Source organism: Euprymna scolopes, chromosome 4 (genome assembly GCF_053919585.1).
Source record: "Euprymna scolopes isolate OS-2025 chromosome 4, ASM5391958v1, whole genome shotgun sequence".
Taxonomy (NCBI): Eukaryota; Metazoa; Mollusca; class Cephalopoda; order Sepiida; family Sepiolidae; genus Euprymna; species Euprymna scolopes.
The window spans coordinates 65,992,624-66,017,020 of NC_136485.1; the positions used below are offsets into that span (position 1 = coordinate 65,992,624).

The following is a 24,397-nucleotide window of genomic DNA, read 5'->3' on the forward strand; positions in this document are numbered from 1 at the left end:
ATGATACCGATCACGTGAAAATCCATCTCCTCTATCGAAAGTTTTAGGCAGACATACAAACATGCATGCATTTAAACAGAAAGGCGAGATTTATATTATAGACTAGCGGGGGGTACCCGGCGTTGCCTGGGCGTTTGGAGGTGTATGTGTTAAAAAAAAAATAAATAAAAAAAAATGTTTTAGTAGGAAGGTAGGATTGAACTCCAAAGCCTTGATGCACAGGTGGAAATGAAAGGGAAAAAAAAGCCAACAACCTAACCATCTGGGCCATGAGTGAGAGAAATTAATATGCGTGTTAAGTTAAGGGTTATAAAGTGAGTCAAAGAGGTTTGATTGATAGGTGACCGCTTAATTAGGTCATCGCGGGAACGTTACCATGACGTGGCAGTATTTTATTTACTTTGGGGCAGCTTTTTTGGTTTTTTTTTACTTTGTTTCAATGCGGGGCAGTTTTGGCTTCCCCAAGATGATGGTGGGGGGAAAACAAGCTCCGCATTTAAAGGGGATTTTCCAAATTGAATAGCAAGTGTCTGATATAAGGAGAAACTCCGCATTGATCAAAGCTGATTGATTTTGGACGTTCTCAGCGATCGCGCCGGGAACCATGTGTTAAGCTTAGTTTCGTTTTTATCATACGAAAAAGCCTAATCCACATGCGGCAAACGCAAAATGTTGAATATTTAACTTTTCAAACTCGGGCAAATTAAATAGACAGATGACCCCCATTGTTAACTCGTAGATATTATGATTTACAGGTGATATAAAAAGTTTTAAGAATGAGGGAGCTGACCGAGAAGCTTGGCGAAAAAAGCCTTTCGCGGACATACACGAAAAGCGAACACACACATACTCACACACATTTTGTCTTTTATATATATACTAGCGAGGGGTACCCGGCGTTGCCCGGGTGTTTTTCGGGGTATGTGAAAAAAACCCGAAAATGTGAAAAAAAAAACAGGTGCCCGAGAAAAAAAAAACAAAGCCTTCACGACGCGCAGTTGGAAAATAGTAAAGTGTTTAAAAAAAAAAAAAAACAGGTGCGCGTTTTTGATTGACGTGACGGCGATAGGTATTCAACAGTTAGCATTTTGTGCGGGACAGTTTTGAATGAGGTGAATAAATCGGTTTGTTTGTTTTTAAAAACTCGCTCCCTGTTTATTAGGAGGAGCGAAATGAAAGCTACAGTCTGATACGACGAAGTCGACATTGAACAAACGTTACTTAGCTCTCTTGAGACAACTGGCTTTCGGCCTATTGTGATTAGAGTAGAGTTTTGCTTTTTTTTTATACCGAAAACCGAATGTAACGCGTGCCGATGCGGGAAATGTCGAATAATTAATGTTTGAAAGTCAATAAAATTAAATAGACAGGCGAGCTCCGTGGATAACTCTGAGATATTACAATTTATAGATGATGTAAAAAGTTTTAAGTTGTGAACCGAGCAAGCGCTTCTCTGAAAGAAGCCTTTTGTGGACATCGAGGAAAAGCGTACATACATACATACATACATACATTTTCGCTTTTATATATATAGATAGACTAGCCTGGGTGCCTGGCATTGCCCGGATGTTTGGAGGTGCATGTTGAGTAAAAGAAAGTGCTAGTAGGCAGGCAAGCTTGAACCTGTGCTGCGAAGGTGGAAAAGAAAGTGAAAGAAAATCTGACGTCTTAGCCGATGTCTCCATGATGCAAGCAGAGGTCAAAAGCGTTGAAATTAACTGAAGTTAATCCAACGATGACGCTGACTTGCTAAAATATCGGCGAAAAAAAAAAAAAAAAAAAAAAAAAAAAAAAAATCGATCCCTCCTTGTACAAAACGGCCGAGTTTAGGGTGTAGGAATTAATGTTTTGGGCCAATTTTTCTATATTTGTCACCCGAGACGCCGAGCTCCAAAATGATACCAATCTTGTCAGGATCCGTCGCCCCTGTCGAAAAGTTTTTACGAGACATACAAACATACATTTAAACAGACAGGTGAGATTTATATTATAGATGATTGTCCAGTAGACTGAAAGATTGGAGGGGGTGCATCGGTTACTTAACTTTTCAGCTCCCAGCTTTATTATATCTTAATTAGATTAGTGGCATAATTAATATATTTTCTTAACTGAGGCTTCCACAAAGCTAATTATTTAATTCCTTGATTATTATTTTGTTAAACCATCTAAAATGCATTTTCACAGTTCAACTGCTCCATCCAAGCTCTAAAGAAAAACATCTAAGGACTCTGATGCATGTCTAACATTGTATTGGACTGACTATTACTGACTTCTTTTCTTACGATTTCTAGTTTGTGCAAAAAGAGTCAAATATTTTAATTACAGATGGGACAATTCCAATATTTTTCCCATTTTTTAATACTAAAAATCGCTGAATCAAAGAATCAAAAAATGAGTAGACTAATATTATGAAAAATGACACTAACATACATATTTAAGTATCTACCTTTCGACCTGTTTTAGCTATTTTTTTTTTAAGTCATGTAACAGCATGAATAACATTAAATAAGTACATTCACACTAATTTGAAAAGTCATTTTCAAAAACGTTATCAATATTAAATTAATTCTGCCAAGATAAAAGTATAAAAAAAAAAGAAAGACATAGCAAAATAAAGGTAGATAAAAAGAGTGAGGGAGAGAGACAGACAGGGAGAGGAAAAGTCAGAGACAGACCAAACAGAGAGAGAACAGGTGAAAAACAGACATATGAGAGCGAGAAAGAGAGAACAGGTAAGTGAGAGAGAACAGGTGAGTGAGACAATCAGTGAGAGAGAGAGAGAGACAACGGATGAGAGAGAGAGAGAGACAGAGAGAGCGACAGCGGGTGAGACAGAGAGAGCGACAACGGGTGAGAGAGAAAGGGAGCGCGAGAGAGACAACGGGTGAGAGAGAGCGAGAGAGACAACGGGTGAGAGAGAGCGAGAGAGACAACGGGTGAGAGAGAGCGAGAGAGACAACGGGTGAGAGAGAGCGAGAGAGACAACGGGTGAGAGAGAGCGAGAGAGACAACGGGTGAGAGAGAGAGAGAGAGACAACGGGTGAGAGAGAGAGAGAGAGACAACGGGTGAGAGAGAGCGAGAGAGACAACGGGTGAGAGAGAGCGAGAGAGACAACGGGTGAGAGAGAGCGAGAGAGACAACGGGTGAGAGAGAGCGAGAGAGACAACGGGTGAGAGAGAGCGAGAGAGACAACGGGTGAGAGAGAGCGAGAGAGACAACGGGTGAGAGAGAGCGAGAGAGACAACGGGTGAGAGAGAGCGAGAGAGACAACGGGTGAGAGAGAGCGAGAGAGACAACGGGTGAGAGAGAGCGAGAGAGACAACGGGTGAGAGAGAGCGAGAGAGACAACGGGTGAGAGAGAGCGAGAGAGACAACGGGTGAGAGAGAGCGAGAGAGACAACGGGTGAGAGAGAGCGAGAGAGACAACGGGTGAGAGAGAGCGAGAGAGACAACGGGTGAGAGAGAGCGAGAGAGACAACGGGTGAGAGAGAGCGAGAGAGACAACGGGTGAGAGAGAGCGAGAGAGAGCGAGAGAGAACAGATGAAAAAATTTATGTAGTTGAACATATAAATGCATATTTGCACATGCATACAAGATATATAGGTACTCTTGCAGAATTTGACCCAAATCATCTGTTTAAGCTGAGCGTTGTTCAAAATGTTGAAACGCTAAAATCAACATTTATTTTTATGTAATGTTTTTATTATTTTTTGGTTGAGGAGATATTTTTTTATTTATTTATTTTTTTTTTTTAATTCAATGGCTGAGCATCTGATCAGCCAATGAAAAAGCACTATTCAAATGGAAACAGACGACTTTGGAATTGGAAGAAATTGTATGCAAAAATGAACATTTAGTTTCAAACTTGCCAAAAAATTAATGGCAAGCACTGGAATTAATTTATGCATTCTAGAAAAAGAAATGAAAACACCAGAGCAGACAATCTCATATTGCCAGGAGAAAGAAAATGCTATCAAAATAAATGAGATGCAAGAATTGTAAACACAAATGCATACTGAAATGAAGATTGTGTGTTAAGGAGGGTTTCTCCTGAAGATACACAAATGCACAGTGCAGACAATGGATCTCCTGTCGGAAATACTTGATGCATACAAGTTTCAAGTTTTATAAGGCAGTCCTTTTGGAAGGAAATACAGGTTAACCAAATAATTATACTTAATTAAATTGACAATTGATTGTACATACATTCTTACAATGTATGATTAAATAAATATACAAAAAAATAATGCAAAAAGCTAAAACATCTATTTATTCAATTGTGTTAATTAACTTTTCAATTCTTCTGATATCAAAATTGAAGTGGGAAGTTTTCCTTTCCTTTCTAGCTGTGCTTTTGACATATGCTGAAGCCTGTAATTGTTGCTACCATCAACCAAAATTATTTGTTCCATTATCTCCTGCAATGTCAGGAAAATGTAGTTCAACTTTGATTTTTCTAATTCTTGAAAGCTGGTTTCAACTGCTTCAATTAATTAATCAATATTCTTTGGAGCCTTTTGGTGTTGAATGGATTGGATTATATTGAAGTAACCTAGGTGAAGTACATTCAGATCCGGACTGTTTGCAGGATGGTTAACCAGTTCAATGTTCAGCCCTAATCTCTCCGATTCTTGTTTGAACACCGAGTCCGTTGGATGTACGTGTGGCTTAGCATTGTCTTGTTGAATTATGATTTGTTGTGCAATGGATCCACTTGGCGATTTGTTCCATGTGGAAACAAAGACCTTTTCAACAAGGAATTCACGAATTTGAATTTTCGTGATTGTATCCATGACTTTAGTTACCATTGTTCCAGCAGGCCTGTTTCTGCTGTTACGTTTAGCCGCCTCTTGTTTGACGAATGGCCAAATTCCAATCTTCCCGTCAAAGTAACATTTGCGATGTGGATCCCAACAGAGTCAAGCCACGGCAGCAAGAAACATTACCTTTGTAATGAAACGCTTGCTTTTAGTGGTTCTAAAAGGGTCATGTTCGCCTTTGCCTGAATAAAATTTCCTTGCATTTTGCATCATGTAAAACCATTTCTCATCAATATGTATGACATCAAACATTTCTCTAAAAGTTCCTTGATTTAAATACAATTGCAAACAGCAAAAATCAACGCGACATTTCATGTTTTCTATCGTGAGAAGCAGTTTTACAGCATTTGAATGTGCCTGAATTTTGCCATCTTTCATCCTTGCAATAAACGTTGTCTTAGGCATTCCACATGCTTGAGCAGTAGACCTCAAAGTGGTTCTTTTTCTCAAGGGAATGGTGTTTATTTTTGCCAACTGTGAACTATAGTCCTTTTTTCGGCCACAGAGAAACTTACGGCTCAAAGAATCCATTGGCACCGATATATCGGACGAACTGTCTAGTGCTCGTGACCAAATTCTGCCTACAGTATTTCTTCCTATACCGAATTTTGTGGCAACATCTTTGATTGCATGCCGTTAGGATGCGCCCTTTAGACCTTTGTAGCAATGCTTGCAGAAATACTGTTCGTCTTGAATTTGTCAATTCTCTCTTATCACTTCTGTTTTTACCTTCCACATTGGCATCAACTACATTTTCTATATTTATATAGCCACTGTGGGTATTTTTAAAAATAGATTATATAACAGTCAACAAAGTAATGTGCATAGATTCAACTCTAAATGACTTTTAGAACAAAAACTGTTCTTTTTCAATTAAGCACACTCTAAAAGTACTACCAGTTACCCCCTAAAACATTGAAATGGTGCGTGACAAAACCTAAAACGTGGACAGTTTTAATTCTGCACCAACTATTTTCAACCGGAGGTAGTATTTGTGGACGTTCGAAATGGCAACCCGAAAAAAACATGTGAAGGGAATGTGGTATTGTTTCATAGCACACATGTACAGACTGGAAGAACTTTTCCAGAGAAATTTGCAAAGAGTATTTCCTGAGGAATCCCTGGCAGATCAAAGGCCCAGAGCACACACTCGAAATAGACGAGTCTCTTCAACCAAAGGAAAAATAATGTTGGGAGAATCCTCAAACCACTCTGGGTCTTTGGCGGCTATGACATCACCGACAAGAAGGGTTTCTTGGTGACCAAAACCAAAACACCGAAACTCTTCTTCCGATAATAAACAAATATATTCTGCCGGGGACCATAGTCGAATCCGACTGTTGGAAGACCTATAACAAAGTTGAAAGAGAAGGATTCCACTACTCAGTTTGCATTTTGTAGACCCCGCGACAAACACAACAACGAACCATGTCGAAAGGGTGTGGAAGGAAGCAAAACAAGCAAGAATGTGGGACCAACAAGAGCTTCTAGCTACATATCTGATTGAATTTATGTGCAGTCAAAAATTTGGAAACGATCCTTTTGTCGCCATCATAAATCATATTTCCAAAACAAAAGTTGTTTGTAAGTTATAACTTAAAAAAAAAAAAACAGGTGCACGTTTTTGATTGACAAAAGTTGTTTGTAAGTTATAACTTAAATATATTTATTTTGAAATGTATGGCTTTGCTAACATTTTAAGTATACATCTTAAAGTCATTGAGTACCCAACTAGGGTATTAAGATCATATATTAGTTGTAATGTGCATGAAAAAAAAAAATGTGAGTTTAGGGTCAGTGGCTTAGTAAGAAAATTGGTAGTGATATAGATCTTGGTTGTCCTTCTATTCCGCAGCCAGGCATGACTTGAAGGCATTTACTGAGGGAGCATTTATGGTGTGGGAACTTATCCCATTCCAAACAGAGAAAAGTTTCCTATGGTGCATTGTGCCTGAGCTTGGTCTTGGAGGTACCTTTATGTTCTTCGAGTTTGTTGTACTGCTGTATGATCTGGATTGAGTGCCTGCTCTATGCTCCGTTTGATGATCGAATACTTGGTAAGGTCTTCCTTTTGGACTTTCAGGAGTTGAGCCTGCAAGTTTTTTGAGACAATCTGTTGGTTCTTAATTAGGTCAGGTTTTATGTAGACTCTGATGTAAATGTCGTTGGTGCTGTTGTGTAATTCCTTGATCCTGGCTAATTAAAACCAACGTTAACAAATGCATGGATAGCAAATCCTATAATCAGTAAACACATGTAAAAATTATACAGATAAGTAGAAAAATTAATTTTCTTTGATTTGGTAACAGCTGTTTTGTTTTCAGCCATTATTTTTCTTACTGTATAATTTAGCAATGAATAATTTTTTTACAGCCATATTACAATGCCTCAGTTCAGTCTCGAGAGACAATGGATACCTCTTGTAAGAGTAGTTGCACATGTAATTGTGAGGCAAGGGTTGTGCAATCCCAACCACATCTCTCCTGAATTGGCACTGCTTGAGTCCAGTGGCAAAAAGGGCTAGATGATTGGAAACAAGTCAAGATAAGAAGAGAGGACATCGAGCACTTGGAATTCCCAAATGGTCACCCATTTCAATATTGACCATACTCAATGTTGATCTAACAGGAACCAGTGCATCAACGTGAATTATGCCATAACATGGTTCGTAAGTCTCAGTAGTCGAATTGAGTTGTCCACCCTTGAATTTTAAAAAAAGATGGCGACTGACACTTCTATGATTTCACTGGTCATAAAATTTGACTTTCTTAATTAAAAAAATTAAAATACTTGATCAATTTACGTATTTTTGGAATATGACAACTTGCTCTGTGACTAGTATGTACACCAAAGATTTTTCTGCATTTTTGCTCTTTTTATTAAGTGTAATTCTAAATAATTACTCACAATTGCCCAAATACTTAAGAATAATCGGAAAACAATTTTTTTTAATAAAATATTTTAAAGTGAGGGTTTTTTTACAAATTGAAGGTACAACGAAAAACAGATGAGATTTCCAGTGAAATCGAACTGGAATTGAAGTTAAATTGTTCTGTTATTGATCAGAGAAAGATAAATCCTTCTCGACTAAGGCATTTTTTGTCCCACCCACTATGTTCCTTTAGAGAGAGCTGGATACATCCCACATTAAAAACAGACCTGATGTCAGATCAGACTCTCGCAGCATTTGAGAGAACACGTAACCATTTTAACAACCATTTTGCAAAAAAAAAAAAAAAAAAAATGGTTACCAGTTTTGTCTTACATTATGTGATCATTGGTTAAAAAAATAGGTTAATATTGCACATTTAATTTATATAATAAATGTTGACTTATAACTGCACAAAAAATAGAATCTAATGTAAGTTTCCACTGACATTATGGGAGAGGGGATAAAAATTTACCTTTTCTTATGAAAATTGTTTGGCAAACCAGAATAACTATCGACTCGAAGTCTGTAGTAAATGGAAGTTCGGTTAGAATTGGTGGTGGTATATTTATTTGGTAAATTTCTCAAGTAACACCCACTCACTCCAAAAAGATTGAGACTCTACTTTTTTGTAGGAGATTATGTTTGAACTGTACACCAAAATAACTTAGCGGAAAAACAATTATTTTAGGAAGGGTTCAATTTCCTAAATCTTTCTTGGAATCCATACATAAAATCCATTGCTTTTTCTGCTTCTCATAAAATCAGTTCTCTCTACCGTTCTAAACACTTTCTCACACCCAAGGCTATTCTCCATCTCAACAAATCTACTATCAGACCATATATGGAGTACTGTCGTCATTTTGCAGCTGGTGAATCTCTATACCATTCGAAGGTTCGTGATGAATTGCAGAAACGTATCTTTAATTTGATTGATTATACACTTTCTTCTCCATTACAACCTCTTTCTCACAGACGTGATGTTGCTAATCTCACTCTTTTCTACAAATACTATTATGGCAGGTGTTCTTCTGAATTGTCTGATCTATTCCCTGCTCCCTTTGTTCCAGCTTGTTTGACTTGTCGGTCGAGGTCTCCATCAATTCACTGTTTTAATACCTCAATACAGCTTCCTATTCCAATAGTTTCTTTCCAAGAACTGCATAGTCCTGGATATGACCGTAAACTATATCCGATGGTGAGGCCCCAGTTTGTGGGCTTTGAGGAGTATGGAGCCACCGCTTAATTGCTATTGCTCCCAGACCCACTCTGACCCGGAGTGGTAGTACTATGGATTAAATAGAAACCGATTTGAAAAAAAAAAAAAAAAAAAAATGTATTCTATTAAAAAATTTTCTTCAAAATCACTGGATTCAGCATTAACTAACCTGAAAAAGGTTGATATGCCGTAAAACAAAAACAACCAACCAACCAAGAACTGCAAGGTTGTGGAACTCTCTTCCTTGTCACTGTTTTCCTTCTACCTACAGCATTAGTCTTTTCAATACTAAGATCAATAGGCATCTTCTGTATTTGCAATAATCATCTTTCGTTCTTGTTAGCTCCTTACATCAAATGGCTTCATGCCTTGTCTGGAACTATTTCCATAAAAAATAATTTAATGTTAACTAAAAAGTTTTACCACTAATCCTAAGTTCAAGTAGTATGGCCGTAAAACCTCTCGTAATCGTACCCCCCTCAAAAAAAAAAAAAAAAAAAAAAAAATTAAAAAAAAAAAAAAGCAGAATTTATCTCCTAAAAGCAAAAAAAAACACATTTTAGTTAACTGTCCTAAAACGCTAGCCTGGTCTAAAAACTGGCAGTATAATTTACGTTACGTTAAATTTATACATAAATTCTAAAATGTTGGGGGGGTGGGGTCTGTCTCTTTCCGACAAATTTTCTTAGGGTGTTACTGTTCCACAACGTAATCGCCTACAAAAGTAAAATATCTTTTTGTGTGCATGGGAGGGGAGTAGCTGAGGGTGTTAATCCATAATAATACTTGAACTTTTTTTTAAAAACAAAGTTGTTTGTAAATTATAACTTAAGTTATTTATTTGGAAGAATGCAAAGCCGATTACTAAATTAAATAGATTGTCAAAACACAGTTTGAAAGATGTTTGCTTGATTTTTGTTGTTGTTGTTGTTGTTGTTGTTAGAGACAAAAGAAAAACTTCACGAAATAAGTTGTTGGTTGTGTTGTGTACGTTTTTAGCGTCCCAAATTATCGTTTTCGTCCTTTACACTTTTTAAAACTAACAAATATTTATAAACATTGAATTTAATATTGAATCTTTTTATTGTCCCCCCCCCCTTTAATTTTTTTTTACTGGTGTGTTTCCGCATATTGGTGCATATACAGATCAGCCCCCATGGCAGATAGCAGGAGCTCGGTAAAATCTAGAAATGAATCACAATGGGCAAAACGCGATTATACAAAAATGAAACCTAGGATGTTGACACGGAAATCAGAAAACCGGCACTTGTGCAGTTTAACATTCCCAAGCAAGTTTAGAAAAGTATTCTTAACATAGGGAGGGGCTAACTCGACGGAAGATTTTTAAACTAAAGTCAATTTTCTTGTGGAATGCTAAACTGCACTAGTGCACGAAAAATATTTCCTCTTTTACTCCTATACCTTACATATTGCGTTTTCAACGTGGTTTGTTTTGTAGCATTCAAGGAATGGTTCATCTTCCAGTGGTCAGAAACAACTTTTCTTTTTTTTAATAGGGGGTTTAATGTGGATATTTCGGAGCTAACAAAAATGTTCGCGTGAAATTAAAGCAATAATTACAAAAAAAAAAACTTTTTTTTAATGCAAGAACGAATAAATATATCAGGTGGTTTTACGTTTTGTTTCATGAACTCGGGTTTCATTTTGTGTGTTCGCCTATCGGCTGCTGTAAACGGATTTTTCATAGTCAATAATATTGTCAACCATGGTTTTAACCTTAAATTTGAATCAATCGACCATCAAGGTCTGTAATTAATTTAAGGGTTAGAATTTATTTATAATATTAAACCAAGAAAAAACAAATTACTAAGCTGTCTTTAAAGAAAATAAGGTGCTTTCGCACTTATGTTACCGTGCTATTTTTGTAAAATCGTATTTTCAACTTAAATTCAAGTTTTACGATATATTTTTTATTAAATTATTAGGTGAAAGTAGAATAATTACAAAACACCCTTCCCATGTCAAGAATTACTTTCTAAATAACGTTATTATTTCAGCACGGTAACATAAGTGCATAAGTACCGAAAAATAATAATAAATAGATATTAAATCAGTATGAAAATTTCTACATCTGGAAATTTAATGAAATTTATTAAAAAAAATTTTTTTTAATAAATAAATCGTAAAAGAAGAATTTGGGACGCTGAAAACGTACACAACAACTTGTTGATAAAAAAAAAAAAAAAAATTCCATCAGTCACTTTTTCTTTCCCTTAATGATCAATTTATGAAAAATGACTCCGTTTTAAATAAAATTTTATAATACAAACTGAATTTATAAACTATAAAAAAGAAATATAAATCCCATAAAGTTATTTAAAAGATTTTTTCCGGATCTAAAGGGGGGGGGGCTAAGTGTTTTCCCTTTTTTTTTTTTTTAAATATTTTAAAAGACAATTTTTATAACTCCGTTCGGTATATATATATATATATATATATATATACACACATGTATGAATTAAAAAAATATATATATTAAATGAAAAAAGTGTTTATGGCGAACTCTTACCAAAAGTTATTTTAACTTTGTAAAAAAAAAATAAATAAAACTTTCTAACTTTTACAAATGGACAAATAAACCAAATCAACAAGCTGCTGTGTAAATATACAATATTAATTAGAATAAAAAGTTTTAAATGAAAAACAAATTTACCGGTAAAAAAAAAAAAAAAGTTCTGATCCTTATCCGTAATCTATATTAGAATTTTATTTCAACGGCATACAATAAAAAGAAATACACAACTATGGAATGTCAAACAGGTAATAATTTCCCTGTTTTATTTGTTTTTTATTGTTATTTTTTCTTATAATTGTATGCTTTTTTTTCTTTTTTTTTTTTCATATCAGTGGACTTTTCATATTCGTTTCATTTTTTATATTATTTTCCTGTTATCTATTTCTGTCCAGCAAGAGCAAAGATAAACGTTGTAACGTGGACAAAATTATAATTATGATTTTTTTTTAAATTAAATTTTAAAAGAAAAATATATTGTACTAATTAAAATGCCAGTTTTTAATTTAGACGTTACGACAAATAAAAGTATACACAACTAATTTTATATTTATCAATATTTAATGCATAAAACTTGAATTATATCATTGTAATAAGACTATCATAATAAAATGTGGGAGTTATTTACAAAAAAAAAAAAAAATACAAAAGAAAACAATTATTACATCCGTCCGGGCTACCATAGTTAGTTGCTTTCTTAGCGTTATTATTAGTGTTAATTCCCAAGTGTTTGGATGGATAGAAAATTAGATTCTTTTATATCAAACTTAAGGAAACGATTAACAAGGTATATTCTAACATTTAAAAAAAAAAAGCGACTTACCGGAGGTAAAAAAAAATAGATTTAATTAGGTTCGAATCAGAAACATTCCATGCATGAGATCGGCTTTAGCAAGTCCTTCTTGGCACTTCCTTGTTGTGAGCTGCTGCTGATTTTGGTCAGCCAATGTCCATCTTCATCTTCTTGGGGTCAACAGGTCAGCTAACGGCGAGAGGCGCAATTACTATTTAACTGACAGCTCCGTCTACACACGTCATTTCATACAAGACTTCTTAAATATTATTAAACCAACAATATCAAGAATCTATAAGCAGCCGGGTGGGTGGTTAGTATCCCATGCCTCCTCACTCCCACCCACCAAAAAACTCGCCGTGTTTATTGTGCGCTACGTAGATATTTTTTTTTTTTTTTTTTTAAATAGAAAAATCTGATTGTTTATAATATTATTTAAAATATGATATCAGGATATAATTTCGTATTAAAGAGATATAAATAAATAAAACTGCAAGCCCTTATGAATTTCTCTTTTTTTATGACTAAGATAATACTATAAGAATGCGTTCATTCGACTGTTTTTGCCGGTTGGCTCGTGAATTTTTGGACTAATATTCGCACGATTGTAATTATTATTCAACCGGTGAGATTAACAAGTTTCTGTTATGTGCAATCAATCATCATCATCATCATCAACTGCAGAAATATGACCTATTTTGTTTTGTTTTTTTATGGAAGACCGACAAATACCAAAATCAACTGTTTTTTTCTTTCTTTCTTTCTTTCTTTCTTTCTATTTTCTTTTTTCTAATGGTGAAACAGTGAAACACGCACAAAAAAAAAGGATTCAACCTCTCCTTTAAGAAGAGACAGGAACTGCATCCCTTACAAATTAGGAATCTCCTCCCCCGACTTGACCAATAAGATTTTCGCATGAAATCTCTACATTAATGAAACTGTGGGACCACTTTTTGTCTGCGTGTGTATGTGTTTATCGGCTTTATGTGACTTATACGTTATTATTTGGCAGATAATATTTGCTATTAGTCAAATATTTATGAAATTCTTTTTAAAAAAAAAATCCAATATTTTCAAATTAAATGAAATTAAAAAAAAAATAATTATGAAATTAAATCTGTCATAATGCCTTTCATTTTTGCGCCAACAAGTCAGCCATTTTAATCTTTTGCTTATAGTTGAAAAAAAAGGAGAATGAATTACGTTGTGAACCTTTCGAAATGTGAAAGGAATTTGCAAGCTCTTAAACTGTCGAATAATCTTAAGTTACTTCTGGCTTCGACATTCTCAGTCCGCATGTAGTAAAATATTTAAACTTGTGAAAATAAACAGATTAAAATGTAATCTCTATTTATTTTTTTACAACTTTAAATCTTTTCAACAAAATTAAGTGAAGTTTTATAAAAATGAAAATGTAGTTAAATTCATAAATTACCACAAATTATAGTGATAATTACATTTTCCTTTCCAGATCCTATTCAATAAAATATAGTTAAACTTTTTTAATTTAAAAAACAATTTTTAAAAAAAGTAAAAACACTCTCGTGCAACGCCGGGTATGTACGTACGACGATTGACTTAAAATAAATAATAATGCATTCTTTATAAAACTAAAATACATGTAAGTTATTAAAATTTGTTGTATTTTCGTTATTAAAAAGTTCTAAATCTTTGCTTATTTATTTATTCATTTACTTGGGGGGGGGGAGTAACTAAAAACAAGTAAATGTATCCTTGTAGCCTTCCATAGAAAAATGATGACTCACGTCAAAATTGCTATGAAGGAATTTCAAAACAAACAAATAAATAATGACAAACGCTCTACAGGAAATGTTTTGACTTTGTTAAACGATTCTTAATTGGTGCAAATAAATTTTAAAGGAAATTAGATTAACGAAATACATTATAGATTAGATTAACTCTCTCTCTCTCTCTCTCTCTCTCTCTCTCTCTCTCTCTCTCTCTGATAAAACGAAACAATTTATGGATGACTAAATACGTATATATACACACAGGCGCGCGCGCACACACACACATATACACACACACATGTATACAGACACAGATGCGTGTTAGTATGTATAAATATATGATAAAGTTGAACAGTTTGTGAGTGACTAAATACATATAAATATACTTACACACACATACACACACACACACATACACACACACACTAGTTATTATAGGTGCCACACTGCCACAGGGCTTATGAAAAAGAACATGAAGTCCTACCTAACTAATATTTCTGGTAAACCAAATACAAAAGAAATCCAGACAATTGCACTTAAGGGAACAACGAGGATACTAAAAAGAGCTCTCGGTTGGTTTCAATAAAAAGCAGGGCAATGTTAGCAGCTGGTTTGGCTGTCCGATACCCAGCGTTACAATCTTCAAAGGAAGAAAATTTAAACAAAAAAAAAAAAAACACATACATTTTTTTTTTTAATTTCTTATCATTTTTGTTCAAGGGAGAGGATGGGGAATCCTACCAGATGCCAGATATTCACCTGCTATCTCATATATCATATATTCCAACCGATAAATCTTTTTAAGATTATAACCGTTTCTTTAAGTGCAATTGTTCGAATCTCTCTTGCACTTGGTTTACCAGGTATATTTGCCTGGTAGTTTTTGAAATTATGTGTGAGTGTGTCTGTGTGTACTTAGACATGCATATATACTTATATGTATATGCATATATACATTATATATATATATGTGTGTGTGTGTGTGTGTGTGTGTGTGTGTATGCATATGTAGACATATCTATATATGAATGTTTATATATGTGTATGTTAACATGCATAACTATATATATATATATATATATATATATACATTTCTACACGCACACAATGTGTGTACGTGTAATATTCTGCTTGTTTCTTCCTTAGTTAGTCCATATGTTACGCTTTGAAAAAATCCAAAGACAATTTTTGAAGGTCAAACTGCTTTAAAAAAAAAAAAAAAGGTTAAATTCGCAAATTCTGGTTTTAAAAACACCAATCTGGCAACCCGGAACAAGAATATGATAACGATCCCCACCCCGTTGATATAGCCTCATTTTCAAATACGATTATAATAATATATGATCATTGTTATAATGCTGTGAGGAAGGAACTCGTATTAATTTCGACATGCAGCAATTCTTCACTGAAGAAAGAATTCAGCAAAGCGTTGGGTAAAAAGGGAACATTCAAAAGAAACAGGGCGATGAAAAGAAGCGCATTGTCTGCCAAGAGGTGTTGGACTAAAGGAGTAAATTAAAGACTGTTTCTCATAATGTGATTTTATTATTTCTTTTGAACTATGTAGTACAATATTACCTTCTGAGTATTTATTAGTTTATCTCATTTGTGTCAGGTCATATTTAAAAACAATGGACAAAATTTTCATAGAAATGTTAATAAACTCATATTTGCTGCATATTTGCTTCTATTTTTGCTTTGTTTTGTTTTAGATGTTTTTTCCGAAACTAATTTTTTGTGCTGTCCAGAAAAATATCAGCTTTATCAAAACATATTTGCTGATCTCTACAATCATATAAATGCAACTTTGTCTGTGTGTGTGTGAGGTCGCTCCTTATAGACTCCGAAACGGCTGAACAGATTTTCTTTACAATTTACAGAACTTTTGTGTATAAGTCTGGTAGTGATCTTACTTAAGTTTTGTCTCAGAATACCCCCATTTTTCCATGTCATCGCTTAGCAACAATGATGGAACAACGGGCCATGAAAATTCTATCATCGGTAAGTTGATAACATGTTTTTTTTTGTTTTGTTTTTTTTGCATGGCGTAGTCTGTAGGTTCAAACTCAGCACGTAAATTTCTTCATTTTTTTTCATTAACTGCAAAGAATTTTATAAAAATTGACAATTTATGTGTTTTTTTTGGGGGGGGGGAGCTGCATGATGTGGTCTGTAGGTTCAAACCCCACACGTAAATTACTTCATATTTTTTTTTCATTACCTGGAAAAAAATTTATATAAAATAATTTTATAAAAGAAACAGTAAGTTCTCTAGAGTGCAATTAAGATAAAAATGAAATGTAATAAATCCTCAGATGTACCTCTCCATCTTACAGTATATCGATACTCTATAGCTGACTTGGATAGCTCTTGTACATTTATATCAGATCTACCTCTGCGTTCCATGTTTAAAAAGATGTGTCCGTTATAGTATCAGACCTGACGGAATGGTTAATTGTAGGTATAGACCATTTCATACCCTCGAAAAAATTCCAGCAAAAACCTAACAGCCAGCCGTGGTTCTCTCCAGAATATGCTGCTGCCATTGCATACAGAAATCATTTTTCCATTGCTTCCAAAGTAATAGATGTACTGAGACTAAAGCTGCTTTCAGGACTGCCAGCAACCACTGTAAAAGAGTTATAAAGAACGCAAGAGAGTTATATGCTCAGTCCGTTAAGTCCAAAGTAGCTGAGCAGCGGCTTGGTTCCCACCAGTTTTGGAAAGTAGCAAACAGAATTCTGAACAGAAACGTGTGCAACTATCATCAATGGGCCTGAGTTAATCTCGTCAGCATCAGACAAGGCCAAACTCTTTGCCAAGAACTTTGCAGCTAATTCTACCCTTTGCGACCAAGGCCGCCAACCTCCAATATTTCCTCCAGTATCAGAAAACACGCTATGTGATATACAAATATCTGTACATGATGTTGCCAAGCTAATTAAAAACCTTGATTCCAGTAAAGCAACTGGCCCTAATGGTATTCCAATTATAGTACTCAAAAGACTTCAACCACAACTAGCGCCCATACCTAAAAAACTGTTTAAATGTTGCCTTAAGGAGAATTGCTTCCCATCACCCTGGAAAATCTCATCAGTATACCCTGTATTTAAGAATTCAGGTGATCGCTCATCTCCCTCTCAGTACAGGCCAATAAGTTTCCTGTGCGTCATGAGTAAGTTGCTAGAATCTGTGTTAAATAGAGATGTAATAAACCATCTCAGCAAAAATAACCTTCTTAGTGACACACAATATGGTTTCCGTTCTGCTAGATCTAAAGCAGATGTGCTTACAGTTATGTCTCATAGGATTAGCGAATCTCTCGACGGAGGCTTCCTTTCTAGGGCAATTGCTCTTGACATATCAAAGGCCTTTGTTGCAATATTTTGGAAGTATAATGGGGTAGTTATTTATTTGGTGTCCACCGCACCAAAATGTGGCACAAGGCCGGAAGGTGGAAATAGGCAAGCTCCCCTAAAGGAGGGGCACTCTTGCCTCATCAAAAATTGCCTGGGAACCCCCCCCCCCCCGTCGGCATTCCCCGGTAGGGGCGACAAGCAATTAACTTGCCCCAGGTAGTAACTTGCCCTAGGTAGTACCCAGGCGGCGTACCTCAGTCCAACAGGTGCTGGGCCCCTCACCTGTTGGGCTGAGTGTCAAGAATGGATCCTTGATGAGTACTGCTACCAACCAATCAGAAACCAGAATTGCTCCATAAATATTAAACCTTTTCTGTACCAATTTCACATGTTTTTTCCATCTCGGCACGGTAAGAATATTTTACTCTGTGGAACTGTCTACTGCAAACAAGTCACCTCTCAGGACTTGTGTGTAACAATGAACCATCGGAAACTGTTCTGTCTACTGCAAACCAGTCACCTCTCAAAACTTGTTTAGAACAACGAACCATCAGAAACTGTTCTGTCTACTGCAAACCAGTCACCTCTGAAAACTTGTTTAGAACAACGAACCATCAGAAACTGTTCTGTCTACTGCAAACCAGTCATCTCTCAAGACGTTTTTAGAACAACGAACCATCAGAAACTGTTCTGTCTACTGCAAACCAGTCACCTCTCAAGACTTTTTTAGAACAACGAACCATCTGAAACTGTTCTGAAACTAAACATGGCTTACACTTCTAGAGTATGGCATAAAGGTTTACTTCATAAGATCTCCAGCTACGATATAGCTGGAAATGTCTTCTCAATTATTAAATGATTTCTCTCTGATAGGTTCATATAAGAGTAGTGGTTGATGGGCAGAAATCAGAAGCTCTCAGTATTAATGCTGGAGTCCCTCAGGGGTCCATCCTGGGCCCAACTCTCTTCCTGATCTGCATTAATGATCTTCCAAATCACATCCTTACATCATTCATAGACATTTATGCTGATGACACTACTATCTATGGTAGCACATCTAAGACTGTAAATGATCAAGTTCTCTCTGATTCTCTCTCCTCTGATCTTGACCATGTGGTACAATGGGGAAAGGAGTGGCTGGTTACTTTTAATGCATCTAAAACTGAGCTTTTATCTTTACATCATCAACGCTCTGATCCCCATCTGGCATCAATTGAAATGAATGGCTCTCGTCTTGGGGAGGCCTGATGTTTTGACAAGCTTCTGGGCTTGACCTTTACTCCTGATCTTAAATGGAACACATACATTAAATCCGTTGCCAAGGCCGCTGGGAAAATGGTGGGATCTTTCTATCGATCCAGTAGATATCTCACTGCTGATGCAATTCTCTATCTATATAAGAGCCAGGTACGTCCAAGCATGGAGTACTGTTGCCACATCTGGGCAGGAACTGCTAGAAAGGACTTATCCTGCCTTGATAGAGTTCAAAATAGACTTTGTAGCCTTGTAGGAGATGTCCTTTTCTCTTTCCTGCAACCTCTTTCTCACAGAAGAAATGTTGCAAGTTTGTCTCTGCTTTATCGTTATTTTCATGGCAAGTGCTCGGCTGAGCTCCAATCTATGGTTTCCCCCACCCACGCCAAACTTTCACAAGAAACATCCGTCTAGCAGAAATCACTATCAATAAATTTCTCCACTCTTTATCTGTACCTGAACCTAAACGTAGATTCCATGAGCAAAGCTTCTTTATTAGAACTACACGCCTATTAGTGGGGTGGCTTATGGCCAAAATATGACCAAATCGTTACATGCTGGCCCAAAGCACCAAAGTTGGTACATCTATACTTTGGGTTAATACAAACATTTTTGAAGGGGGGTACCCGATTTTAAAGGTCAAGGTCAAGGTCAGGCGAAGGTTAAAGGTCAAAATGTGGTAGTACTGTAATTTCAGGTGTCATTTTAGTTTTATCTTGCTTCAAGTAGTATAGTTGGTAACAGGATTTGTAATAATATGTATTTTTATGTTTCAGAGTGCTTCCTGGTTGAGAACTGAAGTCAGCAAGGCAAGTCAGTAGTGGAGAGCTTGCATTTCAATCTTCAATGCAACATGGATTGGTCAAAGTGCATCATATGCGGTACAGGAGATGGGGCATTAAAGTGTCCTGCAACACAGCAGGATGGCAAAGGTTCACAAGCATATGAAGAATTTATGAAAAATGTACATGGTTTTAAAGAACTGAAATCATTGCCTGCAAGAATTTGCTTTGGTGATGATGTGACAACCAATGACCTCAATGTGAATTGTGCTAAGTGGCATAAAAACTGTCATTTATTATTTGCCAAATCAAAATTGTTAAGGGCACAAGAGAGAAATGCTAGAAAGAGAATTGTTGACCACTCTGGCGATGATGTTAGTACTGGACAAAGAAAATCCAAACGTGTATCTCGAAGTGATGAAGTAATGGGTTGCAACATGTGTATATTTTGCAAGAAGTCAGATGGTATACTTCACAAATGTGAAACTTTAGAACTAGACAAAACACTGCGTGAGCAAGCAACAGAACTACAAGATACTGACTTGTTAGCTACTATTGCAGATGGGGATCTTGTTGCTATTGAAGCAAAGTATCACAAACAATGTATGGATGCATTCCGTGTTCGATACAGAAGTTACAAGCGATCCATGGCTACATTATCGGATACAACTGATCAATCAATGACAGACTCAAGGGTATTTGTAGAAATTATATCTTATATTGAAGCGAATGTTGAAGACGGGGAGTACATATTTCCATTAGTAGATCTGCACAAAATGTGTGTAGCTCGCTTTGCAGCCTTGGGATATGAAAAACAGGTGAACAAGACACGGCTGAAAAACAAACTTTTGAATCATTACAAGGATCAGTGTCAGGAACAATCAGTTGGCAAACAAACAGTTCTTGTCTTTAATGAAGGCCTTCAGAAGCTCATAAAGGAGGAGTTGAAGTCTCGTGATTTTGAGAAGGACGCTCTCTCAATGGTACACATAGCAAAGTTAATACGGCAAGAAATTTCAAAGACAAAATTCTGTACATTCAGTGGAAGTTTCACCACAGACTGTCAAGATGACTCAGTGCCAAATTCACTCAAAGTCTTGATCTCCATGTTGTTATATGGTTCAAACATCAAGGACCAGACCGCAACAAATTCACAAGAATGTCTGACCATATGCCAGCTGATTAGATTCAATTGTAAAGATCAGCCCAAAGTAGCAGAGAACCCACGCCACCATAGATCCAAAGAACCACCGCTTCCCTTATATGTAGGCTTGAGTGTTCACACGCAAACCCGGAGCAAGAAAATGTTGACACATCTCCATAAACTCGGAATCAGTGTCAGCTATGAAAGAGTGTTAGAAGTCGAAGACTGGCTGACAAATGCAGTATGTGAACGATATCAAGAGGAAGGTGTGGTGTGTCCTGTGCAACTTATTGATGGTGTGTTCACAGCAGGGGCACTAGACAATCTGGATCACAATCCAACATCACAAACAGCTGAAGGATCATTCCATGGCACAAGTATCAGTGTGTTCCAGTTTCCTGCAGAGAATAAGCAAGAGACAAGTAGAGAGCCCATCAAAATACCACCACAGGCACACATTAGAAATCCATCCCTTCCAGATAGTTATCGAATAGTTCCAGCTATTGCTTGCAACACAGACACTGTTAATGTCACAGAAGCTGCAGCTATGGAAGACCCTGATCCTGAACCTGTTCTATGTGAAGCAATATACAAAGAAAATCAGTGGTTAGAGGAAAGGATACCTGTAGCCCAAAAGAACAAATTAGAAAAAGGTGATATCATGGCCTGGGCCTCGCATCATTCTGCACACGAAGGCAAAGTTACTGATATTCCCGGGACAAGTGTTCTACTGCCACTCTTTTACGAAAGGGCTGCATCGATGGCTATGGTCAAGCATGGTATGGAAGTACTGAAAAAAATAACAACATTGCGAAACCCTGGGCAAATACCTGTTATTGCAGTGGATCAACCTCTCTTTGCTTTGGCCAAATATGCACAGTGGAATTGGTCTGAAACCCTTGGCGAGTCTGAATATGTTGTTGTCCTGGGAGGCTTACATAATGAGATGGCATTGTGGAGAATGGTTGGGGATCTCTTGGAAGAATCTGGTTGGTGTATTGCACTGACTGAGAGTGGTGTTGCTACAGCTGGAACTGCTGACTCCTTCCTGAAGGCTGCCCACTTAACCAGAACACGACATGCACATCAGGTGACAGCAATGACTCTTGCAAAGTTGCAGCGTGATTCCTTTCATGAAATGTGTCCAGAACGCAGCATACACTTCGAAGACTGGAGAACTGACTTGACACAAAACAGTCCAACCTTCGCATTCTGGGAGAGGATTCTTCAGCTGGAGCTGCTAGTCCTTATCTTTGTGAGGTCACACAGGGAGAAGAATTTTGCTCTTTATGTAGAAGTGTTGGAAGCATTGGCACCATGGTTCTTTGTGCTTGATCGCATGAACTACTCTCGCTGGCTGCCAGTATACATAAAAGACATGAAGACTCTTCCGCCATCAATCAGAGCTGAATTCAAGAAAAACTGGGTGTTCCTGAAGGGTAGGCGACCATTCTCAGCCATGCCTCTAGACCAAGTACACGAGCAGAACAATGAAAAAGTGAAACATTCTGGTGGTGCAATTGGCCTGACCACGAATCCTGCTGCCTTGAAACGATGGATGATTGCCGGTCCAGAGCAGGCAAGGATTCTCGATGAATTTGAAGAGATGAATAACCTGTCTGAGGAACCTTCTTTCCAGAGTCATGAGCAAGGACATGCCATTCAGGAAACATTCCACAAACAAGCCAACAATATGTGTGATGTTATCAAATCAATGGGGAATCCATTCTTGAACACAACAAAGGAACTCATTGTTCTTGACACCCATGACTGTATGGATGAACAGGTTGTGGAAGCACTATACGGAATGGAGCAACTGGGCAAAGAGCAGTACTCAAGGTATGTTAGTGATGTGCTGGTGAAACGAGAGAAATCCATCCACAGCACAATCAAGAAAAATAAACTTCCACTTTTCAAGCGACCACACACCAGTACTCCCAGCAGAAACGTGACTCAGTTGCAGGAAATAAAGAGTGATTATAACCTATTCAGCCAACTCTTCATTGCTACTCAGGTCCGTGACACAAACCTCGAGGAGTTTTTCTCGCATGAAAATCACCCATGGCCACCAGCATTGTCACTGAATGGGAAACTTCGTCTACCAGGAAATAAATCAGAACTGTTGGCTTGCATCGACCCAAGTATTCAGCCAGAACCACCATCACACTTCGATGCAAAGATTTTCGATGGGGCTGCCATGGTACACACCCTGCCGCATGAACACAAATGTACATTTGGGGAGTACAGTGACAAAATCTTCATTCCTTGGACAGAGAGGCAACTGCAAAGCAGCACTCGAATTGACATTGTTTGGGACAGATATCATCCAGACAGCTTGAAGGCAACTACACGTGAGAAACGAGGGAAGGGGGTACGCAGGAAGGTGTCTCGCAATGCCAAACTTCCCGCGTCTTTTGCTGGGTTTCTGCAGAATGACAGAAACAAAGAAGAGCTTTTTGCTTTGCTCTCAGGAGAAGTAGCCAACCATGTCTACCCACCTGAAAAATGGGTATACATTACCTCCGGAGAAAGAGTTCTGTCCAATCAGCCTGGATGTACAATGGACAAGTGTGACCACGAGGAGGCAGACAGCAGAATTTCTTTGCATGTGTACGATGCCCTGAGGAAAGGTGCAACATCAGTTCTTGTCAGAACTGTTGATACAGACGTGGTTGTGGTCCTTGTAGGAGTTTATCACCGTTTTGTCAGTTGGTATCCTGACTTAGATCTGTGGGTTGGATTTGGTGCAGGAAGGCACTTTCGATACTACCATATCAACTCTGTTTGCCTGGAACTTGGTGAAGATAAATGTCAAGCACTACCCTTCTTCCATGCTTTCACTGGATGTGATGTAACATCCCAATTTAATGGTAAAGGAAAGAAATCAGCATGGAAGACCTGGAAATCACTCCCAATTTCGACAGAAGGGTTTACTACAGCATCGTCCTCACCATTTGTTCCTCTAGAAACATCATCTCCAGTATTCAGGCTAATTGAGCAGTTCACCTGTGCCATGTACGACAACACAACTCACCATAGCAAAGTTAATTACCTTCGGCAAGACCTCTTTCCGAACAGAGTGAAACTAATGGAAAGGCTACCACCAACACAAAATGCTCTGCTCCAACATGTCAACCGATGTGTGTACCAGGCCAGTATCTGGACAGAGAGTCTGAAACCAGTCGTTGCTGCCCCGAACCCAGCTGGTTTTGGATGGTTCAAATCAGACACAGGGTGGCATCCCATCTGGTACACAATTCCAGCTGCTGCTGTGTGCAAAGAACTCATAAAGTGTGGTTGCAAAGCAGTTCCTATGTGTGTTAAGAACTGTAAATGCGAGAAAGCTGGCCTGACATGTACAACATTATGTCAGTGCCGAGGTGATTGTGAAACATGACGACCCTTCCATATTCTTGTACTCCTTCCAAGAAGATATGCATGCAGAGTTTTATAGAGGTAGTCCATGTAAGCAATTCTTGCAACAATAGTGCAAGAATGTTGCATTAAATAGGAAGTAGTCTGATTACCACTACAATACTCGCATCCGGTTAAGTTCTACAGTACATATTATTATAGAAGTGAATGGTGTTATGCTTGACTTATTGTATTGTATCTGAAACATGCATGCAACTTGTTTGTTTATTGCACTAATGTCTTTATAAATAATGCCCTACTTGCCCAATAGAATTCATATATAAATACTGATGCCAATAATTCATTGTTATATACATTGAAATTACAAGTGGTGACCTATGATCTTGTTCTACAATTCAATATACACTTAAAAGAAATGTAGCTTGATTTACATATA

At 37.0% G+C, this 24,397-nt stretch overlaps 2 protein-coding genes across 2 annotated transcripts in view; one reads left to right on the forward strand and one right to left on the reverse strand.

Moving 5' to 3' along the window:
• LOC145268053 (phosphatidylinositol 4,5-bisphosphate 3-kinase catalytic subunit beta isoform-like) overlaps positions 1–12,949 on the reverse strand; it is a 420,372-nt gene extending 407,423 nt beyond the window's left edge. The window contains exon 1 of the mRNA XM_080123347.1: positions 12,327–12,949. The gene's annotated coding sequence lies outside the window, so the exon portion shown is untranslated. The remainder of the gene's footprint in view (positions 1–12,326) is intronic.
• Positions 12,950–22,339: 9,390 nt separating this feature from the next.
• LOC145272924 (uncharacterized) lies at positions 22,340–24,098 on the forward strand. The gene has a single exon (XM_080127054.1). The coding sequence runs from the start codon at positions 22,361–22,363 to the stop codon at positions 23,981–23,983; it is 1,623 nt and encodes a 540-aa protein (XP_079983180.1). The 5' UTR covers positions 22,340–22,360; the 3' UTR covers positions 23,984–24,098.
• The last annotated feature ends 299 nt before the right edge of the window (positions 24,099–24,397 follow it).